Here is a 13,706-nt window from a genome sequence, read left to right on the forward strand (position 1 = left end):
TTGGGGCTGCTTGTCAGCTTGATCACTGAAATGACCCATCACTGTGCATGGCTTTTGGATTTTTTTAATTGTCCTGAATCTTTTCAGAATTCCAATTTACTTCAAAACTCAGTTCTTACAGTATAGCTCCTTAATTTAGCTGACTGCCTGAGGGCACAGCATGAGCATTGTGACAGAGAAGGAGTTGATTTTACATGAAATGCTAGTGTATAGTCTCACTTCCAAAATTGACTGTGCATTTGAAACGTCTGAAAAGGTACCCTGTTTATCCCAAGTGCTATAGTGTGCATTTGAGCTAAAAAGGTTAAACTGTAACAGTTTTACTTTTCTGTCTCACTTTTCTGTTTGGAAGAAATTGAAATTCTGCAGTAAAATAGTCTTTAATTATATGACTTCTGTGGTTTACTAGCAGTAATTATGAATATGTAAACACTAAAAAAGAACAACAACAAAAGTAACGACTACAAAGTCAACACCATTAAAAGCTCCCTTCCCTCTCATTTTCCTTTAAGGATCTTGCAATTCCTTGTGCAGCATGTGCTTTGACCTGATTAATCAGGGAAATTTCTAATGATTCCAAGAGCCTGGATTATTGTTTTCAGGGAAGGGCTTTAATGTGTTCTTGAAATAAAGGAGTGGCTCCAAAACACAAGCTCATGGAAGTTGTCCTTCCCATATATATTTGAAGTAACTTGTAACTCTTCAAAGCCTTAATGACATTAACTAGTTCTAACACAGACACATTTATGAGGAATTGGAAACAGCAGTAGACAAGTTAAAGCTCATTCCTTTAACTGTTCATCTTGCTAATTTATGCTTGCTTTTGCTCTGAGGTGGTGTATGCAAATGTTACACGAATGGGGCTTGTTCAACAGTTTCTGGTTGAAATAATGGCCTCGTGGTTGAGAGAGCAATAAAAAACTTTGGTCAAACTAAGCCCATTGCTATGATGGTGATTGGGATAAATTTTAATTAAATTGAACACTTCCTAGTTTTTTATGATCTTTTCTCAGAATTCCAAAAGAGAAGAATACTGTCAGGGTATTTATGAATAATCTTATCCAAAAATTGTCAGGAAAGGAATATTCATCATAAATTGTTTAGATGAGTCTTTTCAACACCTTTCTTAGAATTATTTATTTTGTACTATCTGTAAGTTTCCTACATATCAGTTGAGGATTTTTCTTCCATTACACTAATCTTACGTGCTCTATTTTGTCAATTTGTAAAGCTTTTGGGTAAGAATCTCTAGGTACCTTGCATATGGGAAGAGATCTGGCTCTGAGCAAGTATTTGATAACGGTGGTAATGCATGTATACAGAAGAGATTAAACAGTTTTCTATACCCATAGCTCAAACTTCACTAGTTTTCATGATAATTTTGTTGGATTTTTTTGTACTTAAAGTAGAAAGCATGAAGGGAGAAAATATTGTAAGATATAACAAAATGAAATTTGAACTTTTAGAGGAGATCAATACCTACTGAAATTCTGTGTTCCAGAGCTGTTTGACTTTAAAAGATATGTCTATCAATTTTTTTAATTTCTTTTTTTAATAAATTCTGTTTACCTCTGGGGAATTACATGGCATGTCTATTATGGAAAATATTTTGCAATGTTTGCAGGTCTGTGTGTAACTACAGGTCACAGTTTCTAAGATACTGGAAGGAATTTGTAGGAAGTGTTAAGCATAGCTGCTGGCTTGTGACCATTTGCAGTTTTTTGCTTTCCTGAGCATTGTAAACTTAGTCAGTTTTCAATGAAACTAGTTAAATAAGTTTTTGTAGTAAAAAAACTCTAAATAATCTAGCCTTCAGGCCTTGAGATCAGAAGTTTAAAGGGATTAAAAACAAAATCTATATAGAGGAAACTGAGAGAAAATCATATGCACTTTTTTTTTTGTTTCAATAGCAACTTTTTAACTGTCAGTCTCTACACAAGCTGAGTTTGCCAGACAATGATCTAACCACATTGCCAGCATCCATTGCAAATCTCATTAATCTCAGGGAACTGGATGTCAGCAAGAACGGTAAGTCACTTTGCTTATTATGTTGGGGTGACTAAAAGGCAAAACACCATTGACTGTACAAAGACACCAGTGAAAGTATAATTTCTCAAAGCTACACAGCTAGTAATTTTTAGATTACTGCTCTAAATCCCTGCTTACAATGAAAGATGCTTTTTATAGTCTGGTTGTGATACTTAATTGTATTTCTTAAACTGGTTGGTTTGTACTTTGAGATTCATTACTGTGAAACAATACTGTCAAAGTGCATAAGCTCAAATGTGTTGGTTTTAGTAACTTTTGCCATCTGTCACTATACTGAAGAGCGGTTGCACAAGAGTTTGTAAAATTTTGCTGGATTCTGTTGTTGTATTTTGTTTCATGTAGAAATTGATTTGTTTTTTTTTTTAAAAAAAGCTGTCAAAAAATTGTAGTAGGGCTTGGCTGCTTTGCTCTCCTGCTCTGGGGATGGTAACTATTGCTGTGAGGAAAAGTATTTGTCTCCGCAGACATGAGTTGATTCACTTGTCTGTGTGTTAAAAGTCTCTCATTCTGTGTGAGTCAGCCTTTTATAAATTAAATGTTGTCAGCCAAGTATTTTGTACGTGGGGTTTTACTGATTGTACTACTTTGGCAAGCTGACAGATGTATGCAATTATGAGGAAATTGAAATAACTTATATTGTCATCAGATGTAGGTGTGAGACTTATTTGAGAGAAAAGTTAAGTCATGCTAATTGAAGAGGATGAAATAGTTATCTCTTACTAATTCAAAGTGAAAGAAGAGGACCTCTCATTGAAATAATATTTGAAAATAATTACATAAATATTCCAAAGATTTTGTCATATTCAATTCATTGTTTTATTTGGGCTGCTAGCTAATAATGACTCCACAAAGTGAAGTAAATTCTGCTTTACTAAGAAAGCATTCCAGTTGTTGAAGTGTTGGCATTCTACTTGATTGTCTGTTGTAGCCCAATGTGTACTTAAACTGTTACTTTATTATTTCTGCCTAATGAATACAGCATTTAGTGTAACAAATTGACCTGGTTGTCACTGCGCTGTTCCTGGTACAAGTGGATTGATAGATAGTCTTTCTTAAAGAACACTGGCCTTAAACTGTCAGAGTAACATACAACAGAGAAAGAATCATCTTTTTGTCCTAGACTAAACTGTTGAAAGTATTAACTGTTTGCAACACAAGTTCTCAATGCAGAAGACCTAAAAGCAGCAAAAGGGGATTTGAGTGCTAGTGCTGGCAAATTCCATAGCTCATGTACTTAAATAGACAGCTGGAGCTAGGGAGCTACTTGTGCGTCCAAAATGGAATGGCCTTTAGCTAAGCCTTCAGAGAGCCGCTGAAAGAGCACTTGTTCTCTGAGGCATATGACACAGTATCCCAGTAAACTCTGAAGCTCTGTTAACTAGAGGTTGGGTTTTTTTTTGACACCCTTCGGAGAAATGACAGGGTACAAGCTTATTTACACTATTATCATGTACTTGTTCTAAGTCTTATCGCAATTTGGATAGCTTCTCTGACCAGTCTTGCAGATAAAAAATAGTCCTGAGGTCACAGGCTTGTTTACTGGGGACATGTTGTCTCCCAGTAGTCCTGAAATCTCTGTAAAACTGAAACCAACCAAATCACGGTCCCTGTTTGTTCCTGTTGGGTAAATGAAGAAATAGTGCTGTTTATTGTAATATATTCAGTATTATTTGAGACTTCGGTTTGTTGGCTTTCCCTTTCTCTGTTTCTCTCCACTGTTGCAACCACAGAAGATTTTTCTCTCGACAACTGCAAGCCTATTCTCCTCCCTTGTGTCTGCTTTTCTCTTTGTAAGAATTTACTGCTCAAGTTCCCACTATCCATGATTGTTCTGATGTATGTCTGTAGTAGAACTTTATAGAAGGGATTTTACTAGTTTTCTGAGAGTAGCAAAATTTACCAAAGTCTCCAGTTCTTCCTTTTTCTTTGTTACATATCAAAAGATTAGAGTGTGGCCTTTGTGGGAAGCACAGGGATTGCTTTCCTCTGATTTATAAAAAAAACCAATTAATGGAGATTAGTCTCCAATAATGCAGGATGATGAGAGATGCTGAATTCAAAAATAATTCAGTGTGTTTTTCAGATTCCTGTGGTTGTGACAAGTGAAAGGTTCCTCTGTTGTTCTTGTAGTATTGATACAGCATTAAATATCTTCTTCTGATGTGGATGGAGCTAAATTTGAATTGTAGATGCCTTTAGATCGAATATGCATTTAGTTTTAAAGGTTATATTTTTGGAAGGGTAGTTATTTAGACTTTGATTTTCAAATCCTAGCATACATAAAATATAATAGGATTTTCATGTAGAATATTTCAACCATTTGTGGCATAGGCCTAATCAAATGTGTTGACCAAAGTATTTAGTTTTCTAAAGAGCTGATTGAAAAATGAAAAGCTAAACTTCAGTTTTAAAATGGTTTCAGATTACCTCATGAATTGCAGTCTGGCTCAGAGTGAAACCTGTTGCACAGGAGACTATGCACTTCTCCAAGTGGAACTACATGCATATATATGTATGTGTGTATGCATAATATTTGGTGTTTAGATGAAAGATCAAAATTGCAGAAATTCTTCAAGGTACCGCATTTGTTACATAAAAGGTATTAGTCCATGCAAGCAATCCTAATGGTGCTTTAATAGCTCATGAAAAATCTTGCCCTTTTAATTTCTGATTTAAATGTATCTGGTTTCATACACACAATATATAAAACTTTGTAACAGAGACACAGCAGATGTGCACATGTGAATACTTAAGAATATCTAATAATATTTAATCAGACCAAGGATTCATTTAGTCTAGTGTCCTGTCTCCAACAGTGGCCAAACGCAGAAGCCTAGGGAAAATTCGGTAAAATACAGGAAGCCAGGAGACATGCATGTTTCCCTGTATGCTCCCAGAGTCCAGCACCTTCTCTTATTTGGCCTCCTCGAGCCAGACAGATGGGGTTTTTATTTAGTAGTCTTCATTTGACTACTCTTGTCAGTTTAGTGATGAATGTTTCGAAACATGCCGAGTTACGGGGTACAAGTCTCTAATGGTTGTGTATTGTGGAGCACACAGAAGTCTTTGTACAAGAGTATGGTTTGGAATGTATTTTTCATGGCTGCTGAAGCGGTCATGGCACAAGTGTAGCCTAAACATACCAAATTGCTGCTATGTGTGCAGCAAGCATAGACTAGAGTTAGTTTTAACTCTGCCTTTGTAGTTTATTGGTATTAGTCAATAAATTCTGTAGTTTTTGGTAGAGAGTGCTTCCATTGTCCTTTTATGGCATTTTAACCTAGTTCCCAAGGCTATTGTGAACCCTTAATATCAAAGGTATCCCATTGCTTCTTTCCAGGTATACTTCAGCTTTGAAATTTTTAGCTGAAGCTTAATGCTGTCCTAGCTACAAAGATGAAATGGTACTTGAACAAATGGTACAATAAGTAACCTGGGTTCCTACAGCAGAAATTACATCCAGCCTTGTAGAAAACATCGAGAGGTACCCTTTTCTCCCAGTACTGTAACCTGATGTGTTACATCCTAAAGAGAAGTTGCAGCATACAGAATGTAAAAGCAGCATAAAAAAATGAGTGTTTTATTTATGAAGCTAAAGTAAAATCAGAACATTTCTAATTCTGTGTAGCCAACTTATTTATATATTACAGCTGTACAGGAAAAAAAAAAAACCACCCACGAAAAAAACCCTGCAACCCGCTCCTTACCCATAAATCAATCTCTTTCAGGGTTTGTTAGCCTTCAGGGGACAGTCCTTTCCTTGTGACTCTGGAATGCCAGCCTTAGCATGCATCTAGGGCAATATGGAAGACTGTTGAGGAACTACTTTTGACTGTCTCTGTAGAATGGGAAAGCATTTATATAAGTGTAGGATGGTGTATGTAAATGTACAGAAGAGTTAACTTCTGAGAATCAAGTAATTTGAAGGACTGAAACCTAGGATGAGGTGACTGCCAGGAAAATCAGACTTTCCTAGAAACCTGAGAAATGCACTTGAAATTGCTTGTATCTGTGGAGTTAGTCTAGTGGGAAACAGTGAAATTATCTACTTTTCCCTACATGCTGGTGGTGAAAGAAAAAGATTGAATTTTTAAGTTTCACATTATTCAGGTCTTTGGAGGATTAAACAGCACAATCAGAAAATAACCAGCAAGACCAAAAGTAACATGGGGCTTTGGAAATAATGGTACCTTCAAAAGTGTCTTAGAGACTAAGGTGTGTTTTCTTTTACAGTGATGTTACAGCAAATTTAAACATGTCAATTTGTCAGTCTGTATTGCATGGAATCTTCATGGAAAAATACACAAACTAAACCCAAGAAAACACTCCCCTCCTCTCACCCCCCTGCCTTCAAGGCAGTAATTTTAAAGAATTTTGTTAACAGATGCGAATTTAGATCAAATATGTTTTCTTCACTGTTCTAAAATAATCTGTTGATTTGGCAAACTATCTTTAGCACACTGTGTGCCAGAAGTTGGGGAGCTGGAGAATGAGAATTCAGGAAACTATCTAGTCTGACATTGGTACACTTAGGAATCTTTTTTTCCAAGGAATTGAGAATTATTCATAGTTAATAGAGGGATACAGGTCCAAGTTTTACTTTCTGCAGGCAAATAAGAGGGGAAGATCCTGAATACAGAAATAACTTGCTGTAAAATTGCTGTTTCTCTGCTTATACTGATGGAAGGTGAGAGGGACAGACAGAAGCAGGGGTTTTATATCATCCATGAAAGTGAAATAACCCAAAAGCAATTAAAAACCCAAAGCAATTAAAAACCCAAAGCAATTAAAAACCCAAAGCCACAAAAGTCTAAGCAGAAAGGCATTACTGCTGTCTTACAGATGAGCCTTGTATCTTATGGACCTGAGATGCTGATTGATCTGAAACCAGCTGCTGCAAGGAATCCTTCCTCTTAAGAATTTTGGGAAGAGAAATGAATGTTCAAAAGGAAGGATGTGCATTGAATTGTTTGGGCTCTAATACACTGCTTATTTTGAGTAATGAAAAGTGCTGGTTTCAGTTTAGAAGTTAGGCAGAAATCCCAAATTAAAGTAAATTACATAAATATATAACAATATAGACTGTGACTGGTACTTTAAATTTTCACTTTAAAATTTCAGCTCTTGCAAACAGATTTTTCATAATCTTTGGGAGAGTTGTGGCATGTATTCTTGAAAATATTTTGATTGCTATGTTTGATCCATATTGGCTGGAAGGACAGATACAGCAGGGGCCTGAGGGGAAGAAAAACAAAAGCTTCTCTTTTTATGGTGGAGCTGATTGCCCAAAAGTTGGAACCAGGATGAATAGACTAGCTGGGGGAAGAAAGTAAGTAATTAAGTTTACATTTGTATTCATGCAAAATGAGCCTATACGTTTGATTCTGTGCCCTCTGTACTTGTAAGTATATTTCCACTTACGGAGTGGAATGGATGTGCAGCAGGCTGTAGTTTCATTTATTTTGCTAGAGAGAGCTATTTAGTGTGCCTGTTGTTTGAAGAGAATTTTTTTCCTCACATTGCCCACAAACTGAGAGATCAAGCTGCAGACTCTTTCCTTTGGGGACATCAGCCATATGGCTTTCACAGGTATCTCGTGTGTTAGTGATTTTTCTTTATGCTTTTTTGGAATTGAACAAATATTTTTTTCTTTTTCAAGCCCGTTTAAAACATTTCTGTGAAATGTTCTTGCACCTCTGTGAAAAGAGGTGTAACTTGATTTGTAGGCACTGCCACTTCTTAATAGCAGTAGTGGTTTCTATAACTGAAGTCTGGGCATACTAGTTTTAGCATTCGTTTCTGAAGAAAAATATGACTACATAAGTACAGTAGGAGCAGCAGAGCAAGCCCCCATCTGCAGTAGGGCTGAAACAGTAGTATATGGGACTGTCAGCCCTGGGATCCATTGCAGTAAAGGATTCTCCCAACAGTGGATGTGACTTGCACGATTTTCTATAAATAGAGAATTGAGTGAAAAAAAATCTTATCTGATGGAGAGAAAAAATTGTCCCCATTTTCTCTCCAAGAGAAACTCTGCAAATTACACTGACCCTCGTGATAGGAAAGGATTGTGCTATGTAGGGGAGGAGATGAGTGTAACTCCAGGTGGTGGGGGGACCCCAATTATACTTAGAATTGCCTTACTCCAGGCAGAAGGACATTTGTGCACACTTACTCTGACAGGCTGTTCCAAAACAATCGTTGTTCTCCAGGGAATTAGAAATCATGTGAAATTCCGTATTTCAGCCGTGTTACATGATCCAGAACTGAGGCTGATTACTTCCAGATTTGTGGCCATTGACCTAAAATCCTTGTGTGACCTTTTGGTATGTCCTTTGGGCACGTGCCACAGCTGGTCTTGGATCATGATTGAATACTACTTTCTAGGTTAGGCTGGTTAGCTGGTGAGTTTTTGCCAAATGGAGTTCTGAATGATGAGTGCTTTCTGCTTTTGGCTTTGTCCAGACAAGAATTTTAAATTCTTCTCCCCTACCTTACTGCCAGATTTTCTTTAACAATCCTCTAGTTCTTGCCCCCCTTCTTTTTTTTTTTTTTTTTTTTTTTCTTTTTTTAAAGTGTTGGTTTTGGTAGAAACTGGCCAGTGAGTTTAAAAGTGCCTGAAATTTGTGAAGACAGGGAGAAAAGAACAAACAAGTGCTTAAAGCTGTTACATAAATCTAACTTCTATGGGGAAAGCACTACAGAAAGTACTTTTCTCCCAATTCAGTTTGGATTTGGTGGTTAAAGGTAATCAGCAAATTGTGTTTTCTCCTGTTGTGCTCTGCAAATGGTCATAGTCCACAAGCGTGATGGTTTGGTTTTTTTTTTTTTTTGGAAAACATTAAGACTGATCTGTAAATCAGTTGGAACTGAAAAGTGTTAGGGGCAGTGGTTATCATGTAGAGTAGGAAATAATGGGTTGAAGAACCTGTCCATATGCTGCTTTCAATGAAAGTGGGATAACAATTCAACAGACTAGCTGATCTGTTTCATTGTCTTCTAAAATTCATGAGTATCAGTGTATAAAGAAAGCAGTAAGAAAAACAGAAGAAAAATGGGATTTAAAAAAGAATGTGGATCTTAATTCGCAATACTCATTTAATCAGATGCTCACGGAAGGATTGAGGTGGCTATCAAATAGATTAGTTAGCACAGCATTACAAAAGGAGCGCAGAAAGATAGGGTCACAGAGTCCCTTGAAATCTGCTGATGTTCCTTAGTGGGGAAGAATATTGAAAACGCTGAGGATAGATGGAAAGGAGAGAAACAAGGAACAGATCCTCTTAAAAGGTGTTTTCTACAACCCTTTTTCCATCCCTCATATATTTTTCCAGTGTCTCTTTGCCTTCTTACTTACTTTCTTACTTACTCTTCTTTCTTACTTGCATTTTCAATTTGCTTTCTTGGTGGGAACAACAAAAGAATACTGATCCAACAGTAATTGTGTGTTTCTAGCATGCAGGAGTATAGCTGAGGACAAGTTGTCAGAAGGTTGTCACATAGCCAGTTAGTAAATGCAACTTCTTATCGCATCGTAGAGAGTAGCAGTCTACTATTTTTCTACTATTTTTTTTCCCCTGTCTTCTGAATGTGTATTACAAATATTAGGTGTATTTCACGCTGTCATTCCAGTTAGGCTGCTCTTTGGAATGATGGCCATTTACCCACACCAAACTATTGAGTGAGGCTGGTTAAGATGGTGTGTACCATAATAATCCTGGCTCAAAGAGGAAGCAAAATTAAACTTTCAGCCTCCTTCATTGTTAGGTTTCTCTTGTCAGTTGAATTTCTGTTGTTAATTTGTTGTTAAAACTGTTGCTGCCTCTTGCCCAAGGCATAGCCAAACATGAGACTACTGCAGAGTCCGCCAACTGTGTACAAAAGCATGCTGATTTAACATGTCTGTATTTGGATAGCTAACATTTTATTTGGCTGTTCTTTTGAGAGTAAGTTTACATTGACATCCTCCTCTCTACCAGATGTGCTGTGTTTTGTTTTCTAGGTAGTTATCACAAATTTAAACCTTCTGTGCTTCTATGACTTCTTGACACAGGCAATGGAAACTAATATTAATATTAAAAACATAAGGTTTAACATGTTGGACGGGAGTAGTCTTTCATCCAAGGACCAAGCCGAGGCCAGTAGTGTGACAATCTTTAAGAAAAACTAAGCTTAGAGAATCTCACATCATGATTCAAACAGCAAAACTAAAGGCCCAGAGTGAGTCTGAGACACAACTCTGCCTCCAAGGAAGAGATTAGCAGTGGTTTACTCTGGTTGATCTAGATTCTTATTTTAAGAAGATGAAGTTGTATCATCAGCAATAAAGAGGTCTTGATGTACTTCTTAGACACTAGAAGGCCACTTCATACGAATCATCCGTAACTTCATCTCTACAGGCTCAGAATATTGTGTCATGGTAGATGTTTTCCATCTGTATGGATATTCTTGTTTGCTGAAAGAGGTTTCTTGCTATAACCAGAATTGAGTTAAGTTTCTTGGAATTGTGTTTCTCTTAGTACAAAGACTATATGACAGCAATAGGTAAGGTACAAATGTAGTCTTTCTGTGGTAGTTTCCTAATCTTTTTTGGACTTTAAAATACCATTACTGCTTTCCAGAAATGAAACTTTATTACATTATGAATATTACCTTTTTAATTTTGATTTTGTACTGAGTGATGACGTGAGTTGAATCAGTATCCACTGCTGCCATCTTCTGCTTTGACTCCACTTGCAGTCCCAGGAAACTTCACATGGCTGAACTCATGTGTGTATATTTACAAACACACATAAAGCTAAATTTTTATTTACACATATGTGCATATGCATGAAGATGTGTGGTTGTAAACCAGAAGTGTCAGGAATCTTGGCCTATATTACCATTGATTGCTCAGTTCTTCCTGGTTCCCTCTGCTTCTTATTTTATTGTTACTGAGTCCAGAAAGCTGTTTCCCAAAAAGATCAATGATACTTAGATGTGTTTAAATACCTGGATTAACTGGATGTCTTAGTGTGCTTTTCATGCCTTTCACTTCTCAGTAACAGAGTACAATACTGCTATGAGTCAAAAATAATAGTTTCAATTAATCAGTATGACAAACAAGTTCCTGTCAAGAAAGACCTAAAAGTCTACTTTAAAAGAAATGGTAATCCTGCTTTATTAGAATTTATGGAAGAGTCAGCATGGTGACTTTGCCACTCAGCATTGCCAATTGACTTATTTGGTAAAAGTATGTGTTTTGTCACTATTTTTCTTGTTGGGGGTATTGCCACCTCTTAAGTCCTAATATACCAGGTCAGTCTTGTTTCTGCACAAACAGAAAGAACCAAACTCTTAGCTAGCATCAGATAATTGTGCAGTTTCTTATGTAAGTGAAAATATTACTTAGCAGTTGATGCTTTACCACATGTTCTCAAAACAGATACATGGAGAGACATAACCAAGTCCCACCTCCCAATCTGAGTGAGAAGTGACACTGCCCTTGTCTTTCTCTCTGCAGCTGGACTATTTTTGTCACTTAAAGCAGCATGAAATTTCATCCTCTCACTAGTTCAAAAGCAAGCATCCACAGAGTATAGTTCCTTCTTAGTGGTCTCATTCTGTGGGTTCAGGTTGCCCTTCGCACATACCTGATAAAGCACTCATAGACACAATTACACATATTAATGGAAAGACAAAGAGCTGAGATTTGTTACCTGAAAAAAAGTTGTTTTAAACTTTAGCATATGGGGTTTTCTTGGAAACAACAGTGTATTTTTAATCCCAGTGGAAGGATGTCATTATAAATGGTTACTGTACTTATGACAAAGTTATTTAAAATAAAAACACCTGTCCCAGCATATAAGAGGAATGTGGTTATACACTGGAAAAGCAACTGCAGTTGTGACAACAGTGGTTTTATTTGGGGTTTTTTATAGTGTAGTAAGATGGAGGTGAAAGTCTGGAATAGTAGAATGATTCAATACTGATTTCCTTCTGACATGGTGGATACTTGTCTTCTGTATTCAAAACCTGCTTTATCAGTTTCTGATAAATATCAGTTTGGCAGATCTGGGGATTGCAGTTCCACTCTGGCATTTCTGGTGATAACCTTGGAAAAAGAGGAGGTTCCCTATTGTTTTAATTTTCAGACGTAAGTGCGTCTGCAGCATTTTTTGTCTTTCCCTGCAAATAATCTAGAAGCTGGCAGCAAGCATGTCATGTTTTGGGATATCTGTTCAGAACCATGAAGCTGTACACATACTTAAAGATATGAAGCCTTACCATTTCACAGGAAACAAGCCATTCATTCTACCATGTGTATAAATGCCTTTTCTTTAATAAATAATAGTAGGGCTGAGGTTCGGATCTTAAGTACATTCCAGAGAGCAGTGAGAATTATTAGTGTACTGTGTGTCTCTAGCCTGCTAAACTGCAACATGAAAAACTTTAGGAATAGAATAGTAAAAGAATTGATATTGCACAAGAGTATTTCTTTAATGAAAAGTGTATGTAAAATGAAACATCAGAGAACCAGTCCACTGGTTGCTAAATGAATCAAAATTTTTATGGCTAGTGGTTTTATGTACCTCATTTTTATGCATGTGATGGAGTCTAATAATTTCAGGCTGTTTTCCTACCCTTTTCTATGTCTTGCAGGCATACAAGAGTTTCCAGAAAATATAAAAAACTGTAAAGTCTTGACAGTTATTGAGGCAAGCGTAAATCCCATTTCAAAGTAAGTTTGTAAATTTTTTTGATGTTTTATATTTTATGCAAGTACTGCTGAGTCTTGAACTTGTCCCAGCCCTTGGAGGCAAGGGGCAGAGTTACCTGAGAAATATCTTCATTAACCTCTTGCACTGTGATCCAATATGACTAGCTATTTCATTAAAGTATTTTGCCCAAGTTAATAGGTATGTGGACAGTCCTACACTGTACCACGTAGCTTTCTCAGGTGGTTAAAATCATTCACTTCTCTGTGAATGTAGAGAAATATCTGAAGAATTTTTTTTCCTGGTAACAAAAATCAATTTTGCTCTAAAGCTCCTACCACTGTTTTTCAAACTTAGCTTGTATGAGTAGTTTTCCTGTCTCTTCCTATAGTGACAAAATTAATGGTCCAGAAGTAGCACTCCCAGAGATACAAACCTTGCCCAACGTAACTGTTCCAGGGAGAAAAGGTGTTTGTGTATGTTTTAATCTATCCTCTTGTCTCTAATGAATGACTCCTCCACATTAAGTGTCAGGATATCACAAATACATAGCAAGACTACATTTATTTCTAGTTTTTATTGCCTGTAGATGTTGTTCTCAATACTTAAAATAGTTATGAAACTAATCTTACAGAGAACAGGTGTCTAGTGTGATTCTGTAGAAATTCACCCCCTTTATTTTAATGTTATCAGTATGTAGGACTTCAGTACTTTACCGTTGCTTAAGAAAATATGACTTAATGCCTTGAATGTATTTGAAACTAAGGCACTACATTTTTTTACTTCTATATAGGCTTCCAGATGGATTTTCTCAACTATTAAACCTAACACAGCTGTACCTGAATGATGCTTTTCTTGAGTTTTTGCCAGCCAATTTTGGCAGGTAAGTGGAATATGAAACTTAATATCTGCATATAGTTTTGAATTTTTGCAGAGCAGTTTCTGCTGCTTCTGAAGCAA

The 13,706-nt window shown here is 36.6% G+C and overlaps 1 protein-coding gene across 6 annotated transcripts in view; it reads left to right on the plus strand.

Moving 5' to 3' along the window:
• The window catches only part of ERBIN (erbb2 interacting protein), a 108,811-nt gene that overhangs the window by 51,038 nt on the left and 44,067 nt on the right, over positions 1–13,706 (plus strand). For all 6 annotated transcript variants that reach the window (XM_027732362.2, XM_027732358.2, XM_027732357.2 and 3 more), the window contains 3 exons: positions 1,911–2,028; positions 12,691–12,769; positions 13,540–13,629. In XM_027732362.2, coding sequence (XP_027588163.1) covers positions 1,911–2,028; positions 12,691–12,769; positions 13,540–13,629 — 287 coding nt within the window. The remainder of the gene's footprint in view (positions 1–1,910; positions 2,029–12,690; positions 12,770–13,539; positions 13,630–13,706) is intronic.

Source organism: Pipra filicauda, unplaced genomic scaffold, assembly GCF_003945595.2.
Source record: "Pipra filicauda isolate LSUMZ 115617 unplaced genomic scaffold, ASM394559v2 scaffold34_size3990699_pilon, whole genome shotgun sequence".
NCBI lineage: Eukaryota > Metazoa > Chordata > Aves > Passeriformes > Pipridae > Pipra > Pipra filicauda.